Below are 26,374 nucleotides of genomic sequence, written 5' to 3' on the forward strand. Positions count from 1 at the left end.
GCGTACTGCAAAGTTTCAATTTGCGAACTCGGTTCACATCGATAAAGTCCGACGAGCTACGGAGAGGTATGTGGCGTTTACATGAAATAACCAATTTTCGTTTATATTTTTCGTGTTTTTCTTTTATTTTCTATTGCAAAAGAAGAAAACTAAATTGTATACAATATACTTTTATCTTTCAATAAAAATATAATGTGTTTACACACTTATTTTTAAGAAACTTTCAGCGAAATTTATTTTATACATCATCCTTTTTTGGCAGTCGACGCGCGCAAGCGCAACTCGTATACTTCGTGTTGCCATCTTGACGTAGAAAGTTGAGGAAATCTACAATTTTTGACAGCGTTGAAAATATTGAAAAACGCTTCAGGTACATTTTTTCTTTTAAAAGGCATGTTTAAAAATATGTGGATTAACTTTTCCTGTATTTTTTTAATTGCAAACTTTATGTTTAGCAATAGAATAAGTTTGTCAAAATTTTACTGTCGGCGTTTCGAGAATGTAAATATTCATGACCCCTATCAATGCACCTTGTTAGCTCTGAAAAATTTCTTTTCGATGATTCAAGAATGTATCCTATTATTAAAAAATCATTAACTGCAAAGATTTCTTCTATCCGAAATTGACAAATAATTCAAGTTTATTAACTTTTGAAACATTAAAAAAATGCATTAACCTATATTTATATTTATTTCCAAGAAAAGATATTGATGTAATTTTGTCACTCGTATAATAACTGTTTCTGTTCTATTCTTAAACAACATGAGTAAATTTTGTTCATGATTTTTTGTTCATCATATTGTAAGTGAACTGATACATCAAATCATTATTAGAATATTTTCATATTTTCGAATTTTTATAAAGTAAAAAAAAAAAATCATATGATTAATTTAATCACATGATTAGCAAAAAAATTCTGTAGAAACTAATCAGAACAGAAAAGCTATACAAATATAAATTAATGCAGATATTTTAAATGTAATTAACTCATAAATAATTTTCATCATTCATTTGGTTAATCATGCATATATTTAATCATATATTATATCAATTGGTTGCTGATGTTATTATTGCTGATGCGTTTGATATGATATGTTTAAGTTTTTTATATGATTATGTGTTAGCCTATATATGTATACCCATGTTATATTGAATAGTATGATTGCTTCTTTACATTCTAAATAAAATATCTTTGATAGTGAAATAATTATTTCAATTTTTGAATAATAACATAAATGAGTTTGATAATGTAATTTAAAGTCTGCAAATTCCCAAAAAGCCTCTTCAGATGAATAATTCACTTCTTAAATAATGAACTTCAGATATATTTGACTGAAAGGAAGATAAATAATATCTGATTTACAGTATTCAATTTAATTATTAGCAGATACTTAATTAAAAATCTGAAAAATAAAGTTGATATATAAGTAAAATGTGTGTGTGTGTGTGTGTGTGTGTGTGAGAGAGAGAGAGAGAGAGAGAGAGAGAGAGAGAGAGAGAGAGAGAGAGAGAGAGAGAGAGAGATTAACTAGTAAAATGGATTTGTCATTTTCAATATATTTATTTTCAGATGATGTAATTAATTTGAAGATTGCATATCTGGAACATTTCCCATACAGTTGCAATGCAGTCTAGGCCAAGGGTTAGGTAGGAAAATATTTATTTGAAATGGATATGTTATTTTAAAATCCTTGAAAACATTAGGAGAGAAGAATTAATAGAGCCAATATGTATGTTTATAGTTTCAAACAATAAGGGGAGGAAAATATTTTAATTAATCTAGTGTCTGAGAAGAGATCAATATTTAATTATATAAATTTAGTCCTCAGCCAAAGAGTTTGTGTTTATAGTATTGTAGCTATGAATATCTGTAAGAAATCATCTGTGATTAACTTTTTGCAATATTTTCCATTTCAAGGAACATGTTCATCTTAATTTTTGAAAGGGAGTTGGTTCATAATTGTAAAAAATTAATTTTATATTTTATAGATACCAAATGTACTATTAAAAAAACATTGAAAAACTTTTGAAAACTATATCCCCGTGCAGCAAATTCTTATTTGGCATTCTGAGTTTTTGTTGTTCTGTGTGTGTGTTGGGGGAGGGGGGGGGGGGGTAAGAATATAAGTAAGAAATAACAATAATCTCTTAATTGAGCAAAAAATGTGTCATTTGTTAAAAAATGTGAGCTCAGGTTTATGTATTTACAGTTTATAAAATGGCATTTGGTAGTAAAATGACGTAGACCGTCTCTTCTAAAGTTCCAAATCAATAAACACTGAGGTATTGATTTTATTACTGGTATGCCCACTGTGCATTATGCATTAGATGTCACTTTGTACAGTCTTGTACATAAGTTAAAACCTGTATCAGCTTTGATTAAAAAAGGGGGGGGGGGTCGAAGTTTTGGTAGAATATAAGTTTTATGACTTAATATTTAGAACTTCTTGTATTGTTAAATAATGCTTTTTACAGAAACATGCACATACATGTACTTTATAATAACATGTTTTAGAGGCATATAAGAGTAAGAAATTACACTCTTAACTAGCGAGGATACTCGTAAAAGGAATGGGAAATGTATTTTCCGTGTATGTTGAAATAAACATTTCTTGTGTTTGATGTAAAAAAATACAAGAATTATATACGGAATATGTTTGTTGATTTAATTCAGTATTTAACAAAAAAGAGGGTAAAAAAATTGATTAATTAATAATCATTCTTGTTCTTCATAATTAATTAACTATATAGAAATTCGATAAACTCAAACATAATATGACAATAATTGTAAACTACATATATATTCAATAAAAATTGGCAATATACATGTACCGGTACATGTATTTTTTCTCTGGCCACTAGCTAGCTACCACCAGGTTTGCCCATTTAAATATTGTATACAAAATTAATTTACACAGGTGAATCCCAATTATTAGATGTATAGGTAAATTGAAGGGTTTATGTTGTTAGTAGATACTAGGGAAACATATATTTTAATATTGATGAATATTGACTGTAAAAATATGAGTGGTTTTGGTTCTCTTTTATTAAAATCAAATTCTTTTACTTGATCATCATACATCATGCAAACATTTGAATATATTTGAATACACTGACAATTGGTAGCATTTTTTGACATTTTGAAGCTTAGCACTACAAAAAAAAAAGACCATTATCTGCTAATATCATTTCTAATACAATTTAATAGTTTTTTCAGAAGAGCTGTTTTGAATATAAAGCATACATTTTAACATAAGTAGGAGATTTTCTCTCACATTGTCTCATTTAATAATCAAACGGTAATGCAAGCTATATAATTAATCATTGTAAAGGTTATAAAAGCTATTACCATAGAGTGTTTAAAAGAACCCTTTTTCACTTATTTCATTAAGATGTAATATTTGTTATTCCTTACCTGTATGTGACTGAATCATTTCACCAGATCCATAATTTTTTTTTTAATGAATTATAATGGTAAAATTATACTTCAATGGATGTAAAGAGTTGTAAAGAATTTTTCCAATGACATACTACATGTAGATTAGACTTGTCACAATGTCACAATGTCACAATATGTTCATACTAAACGAGTTTTACTGCATTCTTTATTTGACAGTGGTGAGAGGTCCATGGCCCCAATGCTGTTCCCTGGGACAAATCCCAGCCTCCCCTCCCATATCCCCATACAAATGGCTGCTGCGCCAGCACAAGGATATGCTTCATCGATTGTGTCCACTGGACCATTTCCAACTGCGGTCATCCAGAACACAGGAAGCAGGCCTATGGATCCCCAGAATATTGGCTCTCGTCCAAGTCAGAACCTATTCCCAATCTCCTCCCATTCCTTGGGGCTTCAGGCCAATCAGACAGTGTTTCCACCACCCCTGGTCAGCCAGTCCTGTGGTTCTGGTGGGATTTGCTCCACGTCTTCGGGGAACCGCATAACACATACCACTGTGTTTCCCACCCTGGGGACAGGCGGAGGAATACGGCAGACAATCCCCACTCACTATTACGCCTCAGGGAGTGGTTCTCCACACCTTACTCTGCCAATGAGCCCAAATCTTTTACATATGTCAGGTATGCTACATGCTTACATAAGTCATAAAGAAGTGCATTGAGATAGTCTCCCTTTCTCCATAGACATGTAGTTAGTTCTGATAAACTTTATTTATCAAAAGATTAAGAAGCAGATAATCCTATAGTGGCTTATCTTAACCAGTGACAGCTGTGGCTCTATCTATTTGATATCTTGGTAAGATAATGTGTTAGTGTCACTGTGTCTTTTTTTACCATTAGGTGGAGGTATCCCCCAAAGTCCAGTCTTGGCATATCCAGGGACTCCATTTGTTATCAGTGGAGGAAGGAGCCCAGGAATTCCGGGAACACCCCACCCCCCAGGGCACATACAGCTCCTGCCACGACCCTCAGGAACCCTGAGCCCGAGTACCCCTCACATGCTGAGCCCCACCGCAGGGAATCCAAATATCAATGCTAGTAAGTTTTTTTTCAAAAATGACAGAGACTAATATATTTATTAGGGTAGATGACCTGGGTCTATAACGTTATTGTCTTTTACTCTCACAATTTGTGGGTCTTACTTGCCAAAATTCTTAAAGAATGGTCAATACCTTTTTTTAAATCAAGGAAAATTCTGGTCAATACATGCTACTGTACATGTAGTAGGTTTATATTTGCAGGTGTTAATGCATAACAAAAAGAACTTATGATTAAATGAATACTAGCAGTTGTGTAATAGTAGTTTTCTGAAATGTTCAAAATGAAAGTATTGTGTATGTTTTGGATTTGTAAATTTTTCATTATTCCTGTCATACATATTACAGGTGCTATCAGTCCTTGTGGAAGCTTTCCAGTATCCATGGCTGGGGGGTTAATTTTCTGTTCTCCTATGGTAGCCAGTACTTTACCTGTGACAACCACTGTAAGTTCCCCCCATAATACAATGCAAATGAACCAGGTCAAAGGTCGAATGGAGGAGCAGGCCACTGACCTGTCAATCAAACCTGGTGAAGAAACAGAAGGGGAAACTAAAAAGACAGAACATGTGAAAATTGAAGCAAAAGTTGAGGCAGAAAATGATAAACCGGTGGAAAAAGAGAAATATGTGAGATTTAAAAATATGGATTTTGGGAGCTACAATGAAGGTAGGTCGAAGGGAATTTCTACTATGATATATGGGAGCAGTATTTAGATACAAAGGAAAAGATGACATCTAGTTTTGCTTTTCTTTAGATGGAGTGGCAGTTGAATATGATGGCTCTGATTTTGTGTGGGAGGAATACCTAGAAGACACAGGATCAGTTGCTGTTCCTAATGAAGCCTTTAAACATGTGAGTGCTTGGCACAGCACTAGGTTAATAAGATAATAAACTTTAGCCAGATGTCAATTTGTTCAAGGGTTAAAAATTTTCTATATACAATTTTAAAAAAATATTTCCTTTACAACACATATGCTCTTTCAACATATATGTCACAATAGGACTAAATATAGTTTCATGTCTTGCTTTAGGTGGAGTATAGCTTAGAAAGTGGCTTTGTGAAGGGAATGAAGTTGGAGGTTCCAAACAAATGTAACATAGGGACTTATTGGGTGACCTCAGTCATCATGACGTGTGGACCGTTACTACGGTTACGGTTTGATGGTTATGAAGAGGATTCCTCTGCCGATTTTTGGTGTGACCTGATTTCATCAGAAATTCACCCAATTGGATGGTGTGCCCAAAATAATCAAGTTCTGCAACCTCCTGAAGGTGAGGCAGGATTGTTACTTATATTTTAAGAGTTGTATCCCATAGGCATTTTCTAGAGTCTTTTCCCTTTAGAATTTATAAAAGTAATGATAGACTTATCTGAGTTGCTTCTCTTAGATTTAATTAAATATATATATTTTGTTGTACCTTTTGAAGAATTTCTTGTTTTTTTTTTCCTTTATAATCTGATCTTGTGAAATTGCAGCTATTAAAGACAAGTTTGAAGACTGGCGGGAGTTCTTAGTGAAATCCTTGACAGGAGCAAGAACTGCCCCATCATTTCTCTTAGACAAAGTAAATAACTCAGTATTGAATATGATGGTGTTTTCTTAAAATTCTCATACATGTACATGTACCTTTAAAATGGTATTTTCAAAAAAAAATTGTCTGTTTCCTCTAAATCTTTTGTATAAATAATTCAAAAGAATTATTTCTATTATCCTGCATGAAATGTTAACATTTAAAACAAATGGATTAAAATGTTTATTTTCATTCTTCAGAATACTGAACATGAATATTTATCAATGTACGATTTTGTAAAAATAATTATCATTCGTATATTTACGTCTGAAAACCTCCTATCAGTCAACAGGAACTACTCCGGTGGACCAGTTAAAGCGAGGAATGAGGTTAGAGCTGCAGCATGCCATCAATCCCGTGGATGTGTGGCTAGTCAAAGTCATTGAGAACGTGGGTGGACGTCTTTATCTGCGCTTAGAGGGGGCGGAGTCTGGGTCACATGACTTCTGGCTCTTCTATTTAAACCACAGGATTCACCCCATTGGCTGGGCTAAGGCCAATGGCTACAAGTACAGTCCTCCACCTGGTATGTTCCTAGTCTGCTGTCCATCTTGTCTGTATTTGAAAAAATATGTCATCTGTAAAAAGAACAGAAGCAGTAAAGTGTTTAAGCTAGCTCAGCTAGACTATCTGAAAAATTGTTGAAATTTTGTTTGTGTTTACTCCCCTTTGTATGATAATGGAAAGTGTCTGATGTGAATTAGGATTATTCACTGCTTATGTACATGTACAATGTGTTTCGGCTTTGCAGAGTTGATAATGCAATTTCAAGAGGAAGTTGATTGGATGAAAGTTTTGGAAACGGCTTTAAGGGAATCAGAGAAAATGGTGCTACCTTTAGCCATATTTAAGGTACAAATTGTCTTGATACAAAAAGTGCTGTTTATGCTTTAATATGGCAATGGATATTTTTTTTCATTAACCAGTTGTGTTAATTTATAATCCTTTTTTCTGATATAATATTAAATGAAATCCTGATAAAGAGACATGAAACCTTTTATACTTGTTTATGTATCAATTTTTGCACATTTAAGGTAGAACACGATAACAATTATATCAATGTTCATATTGGTAAAAAAAAAAAAAAATGATTTCTAAACTTCTATGAACTTTTGCAGGACCAAGAAGAAATTCATGTCCACCGCTTTAAGAAAGGCTGGAAGTTTGAGGCGCTAAATCCTTTGACAACGAATCAGATCTGTCCAGCGACAGTGATTAGAGTGTTGGACTGTCGCTACTTTGTGGTGGAGATTGACAGTTTAACAGAGGATCCTTACCCAATCAGATTTTCATGCCACTCAAGGTCAAAGTTCATTTTTCCAAGTGGGTGGTGCAAGAAAAATGACATTGACCTTACCCCACCAAAAGGTAAATATTTTATCTGCAATATGCACATTTCTTCTTGTATTTGTATAAATAATGTAAATTCCTTATATTACCCGAGTACTTGATTCTGCGATCCCACTGTTTCGTATCAAATAGCGAGAATTTAAAATCGCAAACTGGAACTTTTATCCTTATTTCTTATAGTTTTCAACTTAAGAAAATAATGGTGAAATTTTAAAATCTGCGAAGGGTGCTTCTCTCAAATTTATGCAGATATTAATTCCTCGCATTTGATAAGGAATCTTCAGTATTGAATGACTTCATTTTCTAGGGTAAATCTCTACAGTTACAAGTACAAAATACATGTATATTATTAATTATTTTATCCCATTTGGAATGTAAATCCATTGAAAATTGTATAAATATGCATTCTGTACATTTGATTCATTCTTAAAAAGGATTTGAAATTCAATTAAATTGAATATTTTTTAATAAATGATCATTTTTAAATGAAATTTTATTGAAATATGATACAGGTTGGCGCAAGAATGACTTTGACTGGCAAGAATACTTGACATTCTGCAATGCGACAGCAGCCCCTGAATTTATTGTGGTGTGTATCTTATATTTCATTGATATTGCTTTGCTAATTTTGTTTATACAATGCTATAGGCTACTCATTTTGAAATTTAATGCATTTGCCATGTAGCTTTTTTTCTGTCAATGCAAGAAGAGATTTATCTACATCTGAATTATTTAGTAAGTAATGATGCATAGTATTTTCCTTTGATTATAGCCGCAGAGTGAAAACTTATTTGAGGTTGGAATGAAATTAGAAGCAGTGAATCCTGAGAATCCGAATCAGATTTGTGCTGCCACGGTAACCAGGGTCGCTTGCCCTTTGCTTTGGATTCACCTTGACAATAAGAGGAAATCAGCAAGCAGCCATATTGAACACATGCACTCTCATAAACTTTTCCCAGTCGGATGGTGTGCCAGCAATAATTACCCATTACAACCTCCAAAGAAAGCCCATAAAGCTGTAAAGACTGTCAATACAACAGACAGGTAAGATTATGAACCATTGTCTTTTTAATGGTATTGGTGATGTTTGTTAAAGTTTAGTTGGTGGTAGCAGGTGGTTGAAACTCATTGTTAAAATGAACTCCTCTATATATTCTATTTATTAGGAAACAAGTTAATTTGACAGATGAAGCTTACTCACAGAGTCAGCAGAATGAAGGTTTGTGATTCATCCATGTATATTAAAATATATCATTAATATATTCTTAAATTAATTAAAAGTGTTATATGTTGACTTCTTTTGAGTAAATTGAAAAAAGTCATTGGTTTTCTTTTTTTCTTCAGAAAACTGCTGGTGTCCAAAGATTTATTATAACCACAAGTGTTTCTCGGGGCCCTACCTCAGTAAGGGGAGGATCGCCTCCCTCCCGAAGTGTGTTGGGCCGGGCCCAGTGGGCCTCGTTATGAAGGAGGTTCTGACCAATCTCATCAACGTTGCCTACAAGTCTTTCAGGGTGCTCAAAGAACTACAGCTAGAAGGAAAACCAAACCCCAAAATGCAGCAACAGACAATTAAAGCCAAGTATGTAATTGCTGTCAACTAATGTGGAATCTTTTTTATTTGTGGGGGTCAATGTTCGTGGGTAGCCAAAATTTTCCTGGTTCGTTGGGATGTAATTTCATTGGTAGTGTAATCGGGACAATTTTAATGAATATTTAACAAATGCTTGTAAAATACATTCGTGGGGATATAAAATCACGGGCAATGGTTACCCACGAATCTTGAGCTCCAATATCTCAAATGCTAAGGATATGCAAATTAGAAGTCCCAAACACTCATTGATTAACCTTGATATCCCGAATCCTGAGATATCTCAATCTTTACTTTGATCCAAGGAGTTGATGAAATCAATGATTGCCTGTACAGTATCTATGTACAGTTTAGATGGTTGTTATAATATAAATATGTATGGACAATTATTGGAACTCGATTCTTCCCTTAAAACTAATTTACTAATAGATTTTGGATTTTGACTTGTAGATATAAAGGCAAGAGTTACCGAGCTGTGGTAGAAATCTGTCGAGATATCAATGGGCTGGAGAACTTCTGTCGACACATCTGTAAGAAGCTGGAGTGCTGTCCCAATCTGATTAGTCCGCATCACTACAACGAGAACTGCCCCGAGAACTGTGATCAACTCACCAAAACTAAATATAGTGAGTGTATAATGACATACTGCATCAGGAAAAGAGCTAGCTAAGATAAAACATCCTGAGTGAAATGGCATTAACTTTACATGAAAAACACAAGAATTGTACAAGAATAGAAAAAAATTACTTGATAGTATGGAAGCTTTTCATACAAATCCGATTTTTTCATGTTGAAGAAGATTTTTATTATTTAGCAGTGCTTATACAGTTGATAAAATGCAAGGAAGAAACAGTAAGATCACAGGAAATTCTCGGGAATGGGTGAAAGTTTAGTGAATGTGTGTATCATGATTTTTTTTTAGCTGAGTATAAAGAAGAAACATGTATTGATATCAAAATAACAAGTCATAACATTCCACTCCATGAAATTTTCACATATTCTTGGTGTTATTTCTATATATTGATATGACTCTATTATAAATTGGTGTTATTAATCAGCCAGTTTACTTGTAGTTATATATTTATAAAGAAGTTGGGCTAGATATCCTTCTCACATATTTACCAGTGTAAATTATCCGCATATGGAAAACTGAGTTATACAGGAAAAAATACATTTCATTGCAGCTCAAATCTTTGGAAAGAAAGTTCCGGGAAGAGTGGGTCGGCCACCAGGAGGTCACAGCAACCTGGAGAATGGCCCAAAGAAGCCAGGCAAGCGGGGCCGCAAACGGAAGAAGCTGATGGTTCTGGACGAGCGTGGGGACAACAACGAGCGTGGGGACAACAACGAGCGTGAGGAGAACAGCGAGGAGGATCGGGAGAGTGTGGTCAGTGACACGCAGACCATAGCCAGCAACGACTCCAACGACCCTGAGAGCAGGAAGTTCAAACGCAAATATACTCACCACATTCCGCCCCCCTCAGAGATTAGGACACGCGGAGCTAAGCTCCCCAAGTACAGTTTCGAGAGGAAGACACATAAGAAGGTTCTTATGCCATTGTCAGAGATGGCTGAGGGGTCTGCAAGGCAGGCAGCTAGGAACCACAGCTTTTTGACACATGTGAGTGGTTCTTTAGGTTTTCTGTGCTGGCAACAGTAAGCGTTACCAGAAGCCACTTTATATAAAATGTAGGTTCTAAATTTACACATGAATTGTATTTCCTCACATGGTTTGAATATTTATTATAAACTTCTTGAATGCATGTACAGGAGTAGAAACGTCTTAAAATTTTTAAAATATTTGCTTTTTTAGAAATAATGTATCATGTATTGTTTGTACGTACCACTCGGTACCAGTATATGTTTACTGTTTTTTAAGTTTTTATATCTTTGAATGCTTAGAAACCTATGCATGTTCCATCACCTGAGAAGAAGGTAAAAGTAGACACCCTACACCTGACCAGCAACCCCCTGAAGTGGTCAGTGAATGAGGTGGTCAAGTTCCTGAAGACCACAGAGTGTGCCAACCTTGCCAGAATATGCAAAGAACAGGTAAGTTTCAGTAATGGGTTGTCTCTAAAAATTGAAGTAGAAGGAGGAAATGAAAAAGTAGAAGGGGGTCTGGGGGTCTAGCTTAATGCTAGATTGTGTTTGAAATGCAACAAAAGCCGGGTATTAAGGCATTATAGGTTAGGGAATTCCCCGCCTCCCGGGTCTTAGAGACAACCCTGCAGTATGTTTGCTTTAATATCAATTAATGTATTCATATTTAGAAAACTTGTAAAGGACTTCAGTTCATTTGTCATACATGTATTACAATTTTGTAAAATTAATTTGGTCATATTCATGGTATGCACTTTTAGCAGGAAAATATTTTGTAAATTTAATACATTGTACATGTACATTAAGCCATGGTTATGTACTCATGTTAAAATATTGCTGGATTATAAAAGTAAAGGATTCTTGGGTCCAAGATATAGAAAAAGTCATTATTCTTACTACAACTACGTAAACATTGTAAGATAACTGAATCTGCATTCTGAAAGTTTTGTGCATCATGTTGTTGGGTGATATCTTTACATGGATTCACCTGTATATTGTAGGACATTGATGGACAGGCATTGCTGTTACTGACCTTACCTGCAGTTCAAGAGTTTATGGATCTCAAGCTTGGTCCGGCCGTCAAGTTCTGTCACCAAATTGAGCGAGTCAAACTCGCATTCTTCACTCAGTTTGCCAAATAGTCGATGCTCAGTGTTAGGGCTTTAGTTGTGATGTACAAGTCATAAGGTACAGCTGTTATTATACTCATTACACAATCAGAATTAGAGATTCATGGATACAATCTGAGTGTACATTAAAATGAGTGCTGTGGTAAGACTGACTTGTACATGAAGTCCGAAAACCTGTTTTTGAGTACAGACAGAATTGTGTTAAAAATGGTTCAAATGCTCTTTATACAATCTATGTGTCATAATTGAAGACTGCACTTGTGGACTTGCAGATTCAGAAGTGTTCATTTCATTAAAACAAATTGAAATCCATGTGCTATTATTATAGAGAGATTCTGAAATTTTTTTGTTGTATTGTTATCAGCTAGTAAGTCAAAATTTTTCATTTGAAACATCTTTTGAATTTTTTATCAGTATATATGTTTTTACTATCATGAATTAATGTGTATAATAAATATTTGGGAACGATAAGGATAATGAATCTTTAAAATACATGCACCAGTAAATTCTTGATTTCAGATATGTAGAATCCCATTTATTAAAAAAAATCAGAATCGGACAATTTAATTTCTCAGTAAATACATGTATGTATGTATGTAACACCCCATTGTTATTTTTAATTTTGCTTAAAGAAGCACAAAGTTCAGACTATTGCATATTTATTTTAAGGTTTAAGAAGTAGAAACTTCCACTCTTTAGAAGAGGTGCTAAAGTGAGTGCATTATTACAGAGTTGTATATATTGTTATCTCCTTACCAAACAAGTGTGATTTGTTCTCCTCTGTTTGTTTTACATTTCATTCTTTGTTAAATGGTGTTTAGAACAAGGTTCTTTGATTGTGAATTTTAAGAATTATTAGTTCAGACTGTTTTATTTCTTATTTGTACAATGTAATCATGTTCATGATTTTTTTCTCGTTTTTTAAAATATGAATAAATTTGTTATGAAAAGTTAACAGTTTTTAACGATTTTCTTTCTATTTACCGCCGTCAGCAAAAAAAACTTTAATAATATTAAATAATGATCTAAAATTGAATTGAAAGGAAATTAAACTACGTTATCCGGGCGTTTTACAGTTACAGTTAAATCTTTTCTGTCCGCTGGTGTAATGTTAAAGTATAGATTTGTAAGTCGAAACCTTTTTTTCATAATTTAAGCTAAGCTTTTCTTTGTGAAATCATTTAAGATTTTTACATGTTTATCTTCACAAAAGACAAATTCATTATATGAATAAAATATATCCGATTTTTAAGAACTATCGAACATATCTGAAGATTGCAGTTGGACAACGTTAACTTTATACTCTAGTACTGTCAAGGTATTTCCGTGTGTAAAAAGATAAGAGATCATGCAATGCTGACTTGCGTGCGGTGATAAGTACAGTATATTAATTCATATACTCTAACTTTGACCGTGGTAAACTAAACGACGTGGCAACAATGCAGGGTTTCCTCATCGTTGTTGGTATTTTTCTTGGATTGTCAGGTATTGTGGAAAGCAGAAGACGCATCTCCGAAGACGAGATAGATAAACTTATTGAGAGAAAAATGGAAACCATCATTAAAAAATATGACAGAAAAATTGCTCTCTTGGAAAAGAAAATTAATTCTCAGGAAAACAAAATTCATTCCCAGGAAAACAAAATTCACTCCCAGGCAGAAAAAATTAGAAAGCTTGAAGAGAAATGTTTCAGTTCGCTAGATCGCGAAAAAGAAAGAGAGAACTTGATACGATTTCACATGGTACCCAATCACGGTAACAGCTCCACTCAGCAAAAAAAATCCTGAACAGAAAACAACAAACGGATACGGTGCCCAGGAAAGAAAGGTCCGAGGTATGGGTGTAGATACTAGTAGTTATGGATATTCTTGGTTTATGATTTTTGTGACGTCTAGTGATCGTGACCCGTCGGGTTTTTCTTTTTTAAAAATAGATACATATAATATCAATTTTAACCAAATTTATAAATTTTCGACCCTAATGTGTTATATTTAAGTCTTTTATGAATTTGGGAGCATAAATTTGGAATAGAAGTTTTACTTCCCCAAACCGCGGTGACTGATGTCGTTTGAGGTTGATTCCGCTCTTTGCCGATTACAAGAGACCCCTGACCATGCTGATATAATCTTTAAAGTCATTTGAGTGTACAATGCAGTATTTCCAAGGTTCCATCAGAATAAAAGATTATGTGATAATTGAAAATGTCAATAAATTTAATTTAAATCATTTCTGCTATATGATTTAAGAAAGGCGCTCCATAACACCAGAACCATTTAGGGTTGGGTCAGGGTTAAGAATTTCACACATTTGTTCCACTGTCCACTCAGTCCAACGATTCACAGAAAGAATAATGGTAAAGCAGCCTGTTTAAACTCTTAAGCTGTTACACATGCTATACTGAAAGAAGGATTACATTTACATCTCTGCAGATAAAGTTTTTTTCTGGTTAAAATTTAGTTTGGTCACGTTTCTGTTTTGTTTTGACTGAGAGTTCTTAATTTGCTATGTACAAATATCAACATCGAATAAGCTGTCCCAAATAGAATAAGGGATTTAACGGATACTGAGATCGGGAATCCATCTGGCATTGATATATTATAATAGTAAAAAGTCTTAAAATATATGTACCAGTTTTATGGTTTTGTCATCTTCAATATCATTAGTATTGCATGTGGCAAATAATTCAAATTGCATAACACAAAGCTTCATAGAAATTGTGGCTGAAGAAAAAACAACAAAGACCCCTATAGCATAATAGGGGTCTTGCTATAGAGGTCATAATAACAGTAATGGTTAAATCTGAAAAAGATATGGAGACCCAGTCATTTTCCTTAGGGTAGAAGTTATAGTGAAGAACAAGTTCTGTAATTCTACTGCTATAATGCAACATCTAATAAGCGGTTTTCTACTTTCTGTATTTTCAGTTGCAAGTACCTCCGATGTTGTTGCATTTTGTGCTTACATGACTACGACAGAACACAGTCCAAGTCTACATCATGTGTTAGTGTTCGACGATGTGAGAAAAAACATTGGATTTGCCTTCAATAGGATTTCTGGGATGTTCACAGCTCCGATTGATGGAGCGTATGCGTTTACATGGACTATTTTTTCAGATAAGCATTCGTACATATTTTCACAAATTGTTATCAACACTCAGTCGTTTACCAGTTTGATAACAGACAGTGATGAAATATCGGACTATCATTCTTCCACAGGTTTGATAATAGTATCCTTGAATAGATAAGATATAAAACATAAAACCCACGATGAGGTCTTGATGTAACACAAATCTATAACATTAGTAAAAGCCATGTTTACTTAGCTTATTTGACATACATTATGATTGCTACAATTAACTTATTTCAAGTTGTTTAATTTATAACTAATGCTGGTTGTTACTGTAAATATTTTCATGCATAAAGGATTTTATTTTCTTTTTTTTTTTATTTGTCTTTTTGATGTAACCATTCGAAGAAGGAAGGACATATTGACAGCATATATTGCCTTGCTGCTGTCTGTCTGTCTATCGGTCCATCTTCAGTTTCCCTTCATTGGTTGCATCTACTGAAATGAAACTTGGTATACAGATTCTAGGTCAAGTTTGATTTTGAATACGATCCGATTTTTGACAGATTGATGCCCCTTAGACTTAAAGGTAAATTCCAATTATTTGCAGTTTCTGTTCATTTTCTTCGCAGTGGTTGCACCTACAAATGAAACTTGTTATACAGATTTACAATATGAATATCTACATGTAGTTCAAATTCGACTTTGGGTTTGATCGAACAATTTTTGACAGCGAATTTTGGACATTGAAAAATTCCAATTATTTGCAGGTTTAGTTCATTTTCTTCACAGAGGTTTTCAAGGGAGGGGACATCAGTGTTTCACAAACATCTCTTGTTTAATTTTTCTTGATATCAAGTTTGAAGTTATTCTTAGAATTACCGGACCTTCTAGAATTCTACACCAATGTCCTCTTGAACAAGGATTTAGACTCCAGGTCAGCATTTAGTCGGAAGAATACTGGAAATATTCGTTAGTTTTTAAAATAGTTGCCTTAAGATGCTATACTTAACATTTGCATCCATACTGCAAAATTGGGATCGTGCTAAATTGATCACCTATTAGTATTTAAGGTGGCTCTATACACCACTTTTTGATAACGCAGTACGCAAAAAAATAACTCTGGAAGCATGCAATTCCGGTACTGACTGATTTAAACTGAGGCGATTTGTATGGGGACCGCTCTTTTGAAAAATTTGTTAAATGAATACATTTAATTTGATAATTGGAAAATTCATTACTTACAAGTAATGTGGTATGTGACACCTTCACGTTGTGTGTTATTATTTATGAAAATTAACAATAAAATCAAGTAAAATTTTTTAAATAGTTTATTTCCCGTCATTGATATGTTACACCCTAGCGCAGTGGGTTAATGAGTTCACTACAAACCTGTAGGTCATGAGTTCGATTCCTGTTGAGAACAATAATTTTTGTAACTTTCCAAAGTTTTCTAAAACGTATTTTTTGTTGAATACTGTGAAAAAAATTCTAAACCGGTGAAATATTTAATTACAATATACTTTAATGCACATTAATACCGAGCGTAGCGAGAGGCGGGCGAAGCCCGCCTCGCGAAGCGAGGATTAATGGTAACACGTATATATATAAGAAAATCAGTGAAAAATGAATGTTGAATCAGGGGTACTAAGGCCAAAAAAAATTTCTTCCAGCCCTGGGCGCCGCCATATTGGCAGCCATTTTGTTTTTAAAAAGTTAGTTCGATCATTGATTGACTGGTACTTATCGATGTTTATTGCCCCTAAACTCGATTAAATAAGTTCCAGTGTTTCAATAGAAGTTAATTTGAACTAGAGCAGAGCTCGTGGCAAAGCCCCGAGTAGGTCTTCCGTTGTTGCTGCGAGTTGAAAATATATGTTATATGGTGTCAAACGATTATAATGACTAAACTTTCAGTTCTGCTTTTGTTATAAAAACGTGTTGTGATTGAAAGCCTGTATATAAAACGTGTTTTGAAACAAAGAAAGGAAGAAAATATTTTAGGAAAACTATTTGTCGAGCAGAGTTTATGTAATCGTTTCAAACATTCTTTAAAAAGTGAGATGTTTAATGGCGAGTTAAATTTTCAAGGGTAGCAAGCATTGTTATAAACAGTATGTACTCATGATTCATGTCAGGAATTGTATTTCTTTTTTAAACTGAACCCGCCTACAAAAGACGTAAACCTTTCTCAAAGATAACTTCTATATTATAATATTTCTAAATTTTTGAAGACTATGTGCAAGTTTAGAATTGCGTGCTGACAAAATTTACAGACCCTAAAACGTACTACTACACCAAAAAAGCGTGCGGCCTACGTGCGAGAAACGTTTCGTGTAAACCTTTTAGAGTTTCATGTAAACCGTTTAGCGTTTCGGGCAAAGCGTGTAAATCGTTTCGAGCAAAGCGTGCGAGAACCGTGTGAAACATTCGCCAATCGGAACTCTCTGACAAGTTAATTGTTTCAAAATGGCGCCCGTGTTTTACATTACTTTAACAAAATTGAGCGAATTTTTAACAAACAAAAGAAAGGTATATATATTAAAAGACGACTAGTAACAGATAATTACATGTATATTTAACGTTTTCATGCGATGTTTCAGTACTGAAACAATATTAAAAGTCGCTATACATAAGAAATATTAAATACAGTTAGCGAAATATGATTTCTATTGGAACAAACCTAAATCAACTTTAACTTGCACGATCATGTTTTGATAAGCATGTATTTTTATTATTTATTTACATCGATAACTCTTACTGAGACCATTCGGCTGTGTACAAGCAGCACACATAACCTCGGACATCGGGTGAGACCCTGCACCTGGCTAAACCTGTCAATCAAACTCTGTGTATTTGTTTTCATTGGATGGTCAGGCGTCTCTCTTTTGTCAAAAGCCAATGGAAAATTAATGACTTCAAGGTAATCGGAATACGTATTTGATGAAGCACACAATTTAAATGATAGAAAATTTATTAATTATTTGAACAAAATTAAATGTAAACATAGAAAGGTAATAAATAAATTAATTATTATGGGAATCTATACGCATTGTACTCAATTCAAATAGATTATATTATGATTTTGTTATTTTATGTAGTAAAATCACCCTTCCAACTGTTACTCAATTACATAACAATTGATGACCTGGGGCTATAAATGTTCTGAGCTGTGTGCGCTGAAGCGACACAAGATTCTCGGTCGCATGCGGCAATTGATTTAACACAGACTGGCCGAATAAACAAAGGGGTGGGAAAGTGAAACAAAATGTTACACATAAGAAACCACCAAAAATGATTTTCGACAGATCTTGCTATCTTTTCTCCAATTAAAAAAAAAATCCAGCGCGAGCACCTGTCAGCGGGGCGGGAGGAGGGGGGGGGGGGGGGGGGGGCAGCAATGAGTTCGCTTCCACAATGAAACTACAGTAGTGATTAATATGTGACCGATAGAATCTAATCTAAAGTTGTTTAAACTCATGTGAATATTTTTTAAAATAATCATCGAATGCCTCAATTCAGGGCATTCCTTTATCGTGCTAGCACCTACCGCAAACATGTAACATGGAACTTTGATTATAATTTGATTTGATTTTTAAACTACCTTATACGCTATCGTATAAATCAATGCTTAATCAACTGTACAAGTAAAATAAATTTATCTTTTCATCTTAAACCAATATAATAGTTGAAAACATAATAAAATATAGTTGTGTCCGTGCAAAATATGAAACATAAACGCGTCATAAGGTACATGTAGAAGAACACGAACCGACCGCGGATCACTTATCCACTCGCGCCGGATCTCCTCAGCCATGTGCGAGGGATGATCATCATTTAGATGTTTAATATTTGAGGGGGGGGGGGTGTTGATTTAAAACATTAATTGTACAGTTTTTAAAGTAGTTTACATAAACAAACCAACCATTAGTTTATGTCTAACGATTTTTCCGATTTGGAGTAATATCGTTCATTAATATTCATTTACACTCAAATATTTAATTAAATATATACAAGTAGGACAAACTTTTATAACAAAAAATTAAAACAGTTCTTGTATATACGGCTATATTAACTCAAACACGTTCATATGCATGTAAGTGTAAGTCGCGGTGTGCGAATCTTGTGTATTAAATAACCGCTTACCGCTAGGTAATGCAGCCGTCGCTGATCTCCTCGGCCGTGGGCAAAGAATATATTTCGTAAAGGTACAACGCACAGAAACGCACAGCTCACAACCAAGGAAGATTTGAAAAGTTTGCAATATAATGACCTTACTCTATCAAATAGAAGTTATATATTTTAAACTTAAACCCCACAATTGATCTATGTCTATTATTGCTTTAGAGAATGACATTGCTTTTATTTATTAAATGAACTATTTCTTACTTGACATCCAATCGTTTAATCCACAAAAGATTTTGTGTAATCAAAACTAAAACAATTCTTGAGTTCGCGGCTAAATAAACTCATATATGAGAGACGCAACTCTCGTGTATTAGATAACCGCTGACCGCTAGCTAGTCCAGCCGCGAGCATGGTGACCGATTTTCTCGGCCGCGGGCGAGGGAGAGCTTACGTAAGGGTACACACACACACAGCTCTGATTCAAGGTAGATTTTAAATGCATGGAGTTAATAAATAAACTGTAATGCATAGAGTTTTTTAATTCCATATTTTGTGGTTAAAAAGAAAAGAAAAAGAATGTTTTGTTTTCCAATTGCCGTTTTTAATGATTGTGCACTATAAGAACTTAACAACAATGACTTAAACTCCAAAAAAAAAGCATGTACTCCAACAAAAAAAAAATTCTTATAAATTAATGCCTCCTGTATAAACCAGCATACTTTCTGCGGCAACTTTATGCCAGTTGTACGCACAAAGACTTTCTTTAACTTGTCAAATGAAAACAGGTACATGTCAACATGTAAAGCTTTTTACACTCATACTACACAAATCACTTACAAAATAATATATAAATTACGACATTTATGAGATCCCAACAAACAACTTTTCCAGCGACAGCCATATCGAAATCCTAACCGTTTTTGAGTTATTAAGCAAAAACTTTTAGGGGCTATTGGCCCTTAATTTAAGGGGCCAGCCCTTTTTTATTGGTGTCAAATGAAAGCCCTTGATATTCTGCACAACTTTTATTCTGCATGTCTTAACAAAATATTTTTCGTTAAAAAGATATAAAGGAAAATATGTCTAAATTTTTGCACTTTTTTGAATCCTGTTTTTTGACCCCCTACCTTTTCCTAAATAAGGAACGTAATCCAAAAACAAAAACCGATGTATACAACTTCAATGTCTTTGTTATTCAAATTCGTTGGATTCCCATTCCCTGCTATCATAGTCTCGGAGCCTTTGTCTGGAAACCAAAGGCCCTAAAAAAATTTAAAAGGGGAATAACTCGTTAACGGAAAGGGAATTCTAACTTTTATGAATTGATGAAGATAGTGTTTTGTAAAGTCCATTAGCCCTGAAAATTTGAGCAAAATCCATTCAGAAATGAGCACGATATGAAGCCTCAAAGTTCGCGTCTAGGAAGAAAAAAAAAAAAAAGAACTAGACACGATCTCGTTGCGAGCAACGAGGAGGTCTTCCGTTCGATTTTTAGAATGAAATATGACATCATCGACTTTGATTTTCGACAACAAAACATGTTACGGAAAAAGGAGTGAAGTACTAATGCTTTATTGTACCGCTTTTTATATAAGTTCTCTTGCTTTTTTAAATACTTGCATTTCTTCCAATTAAGATAGAAATGATCAAACTTGTTTACCTCTGGTCCCTAAAAACCCTAATTGGGTAACGCAAGAGAAAATCATTATATTGTTAGGATTTATAAACGTATTATTCCTTATCTAGCCTTCATAACCTTTCACAAAATTGCTCTCATTAAAGGGCTATAGATAAAAGATTTTAGAGCTCTTTGATCCCCTAATTTAAGAGGCAAGTCCCTTTTCTTGATATCAAATGAAAAGATATTTAATTCTAAACACATTTTGTCAACAAGTGTTCAGAAAATTGTTACCGTTCTTGAGATATATGAGATAGAAGGTTTTAGGGGCCGATCCCTTATCTCCTTATAGGGACCGTTTACCGAAATTTTGAAGGATGAATATTGTTAAGAACATTAATTTGAACAACTTTTCTTCTGTATTGCATTTCAAATTATTTTTTCTTTCTGAGATATGGGTGATCGAAATTTTGGACTTTTGGCGGTGATCGAAATTTTTGACTTTTGGCCCCTAAAAACCCTTAATTACGTAACACATAATAAAATCATTACATTGCTTGGATACATGACTGTGAGATAAACATATTTGCTTCTATAACCTTTCATTAAATATCTCTCAGTAAAGGGCTACAGATTAAAGACTTTAGAGCCCTTTGGTCCCCTAATTTTAGGAGCCAGCCCCTTTTTCTTGATATTAAATGATAGGTCATTTAATTCTAAACAAATTTTGTTCAACAAGTCTTTAAAAAATCGTTACCGTTCTGGCGATATATGAGAAAGAAGGTTTTAGGGGCCGATCCCTTATCTCCTTATAGGGGCCGTTTAGCGAAATTTTGAAGTTGAATATTGTTAAGCACATTAATTTGAACAACTTTTCTTCTGTATTGCATTTCAAAATATTTTTCCTTTCTGAGATATGGGTGATCGAAATTTTGGACTTTTGGCCCCTAAAAACCCTTAATTACGTATCACATAATAAAATCATTACATTGCTTGGATACATTACTGTGAGATAAACATATATGCTTCTATAACCTTTCACTAAATATCTCTCAGTAAAGGGCTACAGATTAAAGACTTTAGAGCCCTTTGGTCCCCTAATTTTAGGGGCCAGCCCCTTTTTCTTGATATTAAATGAAAGGTCATTTAATTCTAAACAAATTTTGTTCAACAAGTGTTTAGAAAATTGTTACCGTTCTGAAGATATATGAGATAGAAGGTTTTAGGGGCCAATCCCTTATCTCCTTATAGAGGCCGTTTAACGAAATTTTGAAGGTTGAATATTGTTAAGAACATTGATTTGAGCAACTTTTCTTCTGTATTGCATTTCAAAATATTTTTCCTTTCTGAGATATGGGTGATCGAAATTTTGGACTTTTGGCCCTTAAAAACCCTTAATTACGTAACACATAATAAAATCATTACATTGCTTGGATACATGACTGTGAGATAAACATATTTGCTTCTATAACATTTCACAAAATATCTCTCAGTAAAGGGCTACAGATTAAAGACTTTAGAGCCCTTTGGTCCCCTAATTTGAGGGGCCAGCCCCTTTTTCTTGATATCAAATAAAAGGTCATTTAATTTTGAACACATTTTGTTCAACAAGTCTTTAGAAATTCGTTACCTTTTTAGAGATATATGAGAAAGAAGGTTTTAGGGGCCGGTCCCTTATCTTATTTTAGGGGCCATTTAACGAAATTTTGAGAGTTGAATATTGTTGAAAACGTCATTCTAAACACTTTTTCTTTTACACTGCTTATCAAAATATTTTTCATTAAGGAGATATAGATGATCAAAGTTTTGAACTTCTGACCCCTAAAAATCCCTTATTACGTAACATATGAGAAAGGCATTTTATTGTATGGGTACATAAGAGTAAGATAAACAATTTTGCTTCTATAATTTATAACAAAATAACTCTCAGTAAAGAGCTACAAATCAAAGACTTTAGACCCATTTGGGTCCCTAATTTTAGGGGCCAGCCCCTTTTTCTTGGTATTAAACGAAAGCTCTTATAAATATAAACATTTTTTGCTACACAAATTTTAACAAAATATTTTTGAGAAAAGAGATAAACAAAGAAAACCACAAAAAATCATGACTTTTTTTAAATCTCTATTTTCGGGTCCAGGCGAGCTTTTAGGCTCTTTGAGCTACACATTGATGATTGCCTTTAGACATATCTTCAATCTTTCGTCTATCATCCCTGAAAATTTGAACTCAATATCTTTCACCGTTTAGGAGGAGTTCAATGGACAAGCAGACCCTCAAAAAATCACTAAATCGTCAATATCTCAGAAACGGAAATGACGTCATCAATATGAAAAATTTCCAATAAGGTTCAGATCAACTTCTATTAGATCTGAAAGTTTCATAAAAATCGACCAAGCCGTTTACGAGAACTCGCGTGCACAAAATTTGTAAGAAAAAAAAAGAAAAAAAATAATAATAATAGGGAAAAAGAAACAAAGCAAAAACAATAAGGTCTTCCGTTGGAAACGGAAGACCTTAAAAATAAGAATAATCTTAACCCGCACAATAATAGAAAGGTCTTCCGTTGGAAACGGAAGACCTTAATTAAAAGAAATTATAAAGGAAACCAGATAAGTTTCAATAGTGCTTAAATCAAGAAACACGACTTGCTCTATGTATGTCTTATCAAATTATCAGATGGAAAATAAAAACATTAACGCCAAGAAACTGATCTTTTAGATACTGAAAAAAATATGCAATTTTATTACAGCGGTATTCATATGAATTAAATTGAAGAACATTAAAAGAAGAAATAAAAAAATTCGGAACTCTACGTAACTCTCTTCGGCTATTTCCGAAGACAAACTTGAACGTCTGAAATATGACGTCATAATGTAGACTGAGCACGCGACGTTTAGTTTAACTTTGACGAATGGTATGATTAGGCAACCATGCAGGCGGATCCTACTGTGTGCGTTTTGAATAGATTTTATCATACAAAAATTAAACTGCATAATGTTAAATCTGCGCTCGGTCCAACGGTCACACCGTTTACATATTATCGACACCTTAAGGGGATGGGAGGCTTGCTTTGAATTTCTCTCAGGTTGGATCGATACATAAATCCTTTTAGCCTAGTCAATTTTCCCCTTCATTTATTTTACTTAGTTTTGCACTAAATCGAATATATTCACTTACACAGGCATATTAAATGAGATATGTATGTATTTATCATTCCAACATTATATTTAGGAAATTTTCTTTAACTCGAAAATGAAAAGTCCCCAAAGTGTTTGGGCCTTGGGACTTAGGAACGATAACCCTTACCTGAGGAACTTTCATACCAAATAAAATTTGAAATATTATTTGTGTTTATTTGCAATGATTTTCATTCAATTTTTTATGTCACATTTATTGAAATACATTTTCTTATAACATCAAGCAACTTTTTCAGATGATTTGTCAACAGAGTAAGAAAATATGAAAGATTATGTTTTTGGGAAATACTACAAAAAATTGTAATAATTACATTTTTGAATGTTAGGAAGTGTTATATTTTTTTTATGTGTCCGAAGGAAATAACCATCAAATGACAAAAAATGTCTCTCAATTCGTTAATAGTTGTCTTTTAAAAAAAATATTTTACACAAACATGAAAAAACATTAAAAAATTCTTTAAAAATACCTATAGTATCCCTATCATCATTTTAATATTTGATAAGTATATGTTTTGTGGTCTTCTATTGAAAATTGGAATAAACTGTGGGTGTATAGAGCCACCTTAAATCAGTTATTTAAAGGAAATATATTTTACACTCCAAATAATCAAGGACAAAGCTCACGTATAAGGTGATAAAGTTCAAAAATGTCTTATCGATACGGGGTTCTACATTGTATCCCAATAAAACTACTAAAACCTTAATTAATATAGTATATGTTAATGCAACAGTTATAAATTTACTAGGTCTTAAGAGTAAACAAGGTAGACATTATTCTCACAATTATGAATATATGTAATGGTCTATATCAATATCAAAATTCTTTCATGTGGAGAAAATGGAAATCCATTTTACAGTAGCACACGGAAGCCCATTTAGGACCTATCAAAAAATATTTTTGAATTTGATATAACGAATTCTTGAATTTGTTAAAACGAATTTAAATCGTTATAACGAATTGTTGAATCCGTTATAACGAATTAAATTTGTTATAACAAATTTTAGGAATTCGTTATAACGAATTTAATCTGTGAAACTGAATTCGCTGAATTCGTTATTTCAAATTTTAAAATCTGTATTAACAAATAAAATTTGAAATAACGAATTCTTGAATAGCCAGGTAATTAAGGCATTATAGGTTAAGGAATTCCCCGCCTCCCAGGTCAGTATGTTTGCTTTAATATCAATTAATGTATTCATATTCAGAAAACTTGTAAAGGACTTCAGTTCATTTGTCATACATATATTACAATTTTGTAAAATTAATTTGGTCATATTCATGGTATGCACTTTTTGCAGGAAAATATTTTGTAAATTTAATACATTGTACATGTACATTAAGCCATGGTTATGTACTCGTGTTAAAATATTGCTGGATTATAAAAGTAAAGGATTCTTGGGTCCAAGATATAGAAAAAGTCATTATTCTTATTACAACTACGTAAACATAATAAGATAACTGATTCTGCATTCTGAAAGTTTTGTGCATCATGTTGTTGGGTGATATCTTTACATGGATTCACCTGTATATTGTAGGACATAGATGGACAGGCATTGCTGTTACTGACGTATGACCTTACCTGCAGCTCAGGAGTTCATGGATCTCAAGCTTGGTCCAGCCGTCAAGTTCTGTCACCAAATACTCGCATTCTTCACTCAGTTTGCCAAATAGTCGATGCTCAGTGTTAGGGCTTTAGTTGTGATGTACAAATCATAAGGTACAGCTGTTATTATACTCATTACACGATCAGAATTAGAGATTCATGGATACAATATGAGTGTACATTAACAGAGGCGGATCCAGCAATTTGGAAAGGGGGGGGGGTTCCATTGAGGAAAATCAATATGTGTAAAATTCATCAATTGTCAATAAACAAGGACGTTTTTAACGTTTTCCGTGCGTATACAACTGTATTTATATTTAATAAACATTTATCTCATCACTATCTATTTCACATCTATTTCAACATTAGAGTGAACTGTATTATTGAGCGTTTTGCCGTTTTGGTTTAGGTCGGGAAGATTTCCATAATATCTAGCTTTAAGAAACCCAAGTTTCCAGCAATGAGAAAGTGCGTCTATGCTTGATAGAAAAGAGACACTTAGAAACAAAAAATAACTCAAACTAATTACGACAAACTATTTAAAAAATTGGATATTTTGGCAATTTTTGTTATGTCTTTGATGTTTTAAATTCTGGACTATTTATCGATTTTGATTTCTTTATATCGATAGCCTTCTTAAATAAAGGACTAAATGATAGGATATGACAAAAGAGTAGGGATAATTTATCTCTGAAAAAAAATGGTACGTGTGTAATACAATGGTTAAAGCAATTGTCGTCCCAGGGAAGTTGATGTGACCTCTGTAATTGGTGCGCTACATCATCCGGACTAGTACAGATGCGATCAAATGCGATTTAAAAAAGTTTTTAAAAGTTGTGCATTTTCACAATGGTTTACATAAAAACCCTTTACACGGTATTTTTGAATTTCCGATTCTTGGAAACAAAACAAAAAAGGCTTCCTTTTGTGTTTCATTTGGGTATGGTTTCATTTGGGTATATGAAGGTGGCTAGCATTCCAGGAAAATAGCACAACTCGCGTAAGCGGGTCATGACT

At 33.6% G+C, this 26,374-nt stretch overlaps 1 protein-coding gene across 2 annotated transcripts; it reads left to right on the top strand.

Annotated features, from left to right (window-relative positions):
* The first annotated feature begins 43 nt into the window (after positions 1-43).
* Positions 44-25,522, top strand: LOC105335458 (scm-like with four MBT domains protein 1). Of its 2 annotated transcripts, none has more exons than XM_066081523.1 (20): positions 44-66; positions 263-370; positions 1,571-1,647; positions 3,617-4,080; positions 4,300-4,497; positions 4,845-5,165; positions 5,254-5,351; positions 5,531-5,771; positions 5,977-6,065; positions 6,357-6,597; positions 6,823-6,923; positions 7,190-7,439; positions 7,934-8,010; positions 8,194-8,465; positions 8,588-8,640; positions 8,766-9,003; positions 9,463-9,638; positions 10,197-10,633; positions 10,915-11,064; positions 25,290-25,522. In XM_066081523.1, exons 3-20 carry the CDS (start codon positions 1,625-1,627, stop codon positions 25,440-25,442), a joined length of 3,582 nt encoding a protein of 1,193 aa, XP_065937595.1. In that variant the 5' UTR covers positions 44-66; positions 263-370; positions 1,571-1,624; the 3' UTR covers positions 25,443-25,522. The 2 variants fall into 2 exon arrangements, with proteins under 2 accessions (XP_065937595.1, XP_034304535.2); XM_034448644.2 differs by lacking the exon at positions 25,290-25,522 and adding an exon at positions 11,616-12,699.
* The last annotated feature ends 852 nt before the right edge of the window (positions 25,523-26,374 follow it).

This window comes from Magallana gigas, chromosome 4 (genome assembly GCF_963853765.1).
Source record: "Magallana gigas chromosome 4, xbMagGiga1.1, whole genome shotgun sequence".
NCBI lineage: Eukaryota > Metazoa > Mollusca > Bivalvia > Ostreida > Ostreidae > Magallana > Magallana gigas.

Coding starts and splice junctions, on each gene's coding strand:
- LOC105335458 (XM_066081523.1), top strand. CDS start 1,625: ATGCAGTCTAGGCCAAGGGTTAG. Junction 6,924..7,189: donor TACCTTTAGCCATATTTAAG/GTACAAATTGTC, acceptor GAACTTTTGCAG/GACCAAGAAGAAATTCATGT. Junction 9,004..9,462: donor CAACAGACAATTAAAGCCAA/GTATGTAATTGC, acceptor TTTGACTTGTAG/ATATAAAGGCAAGAGTTACC.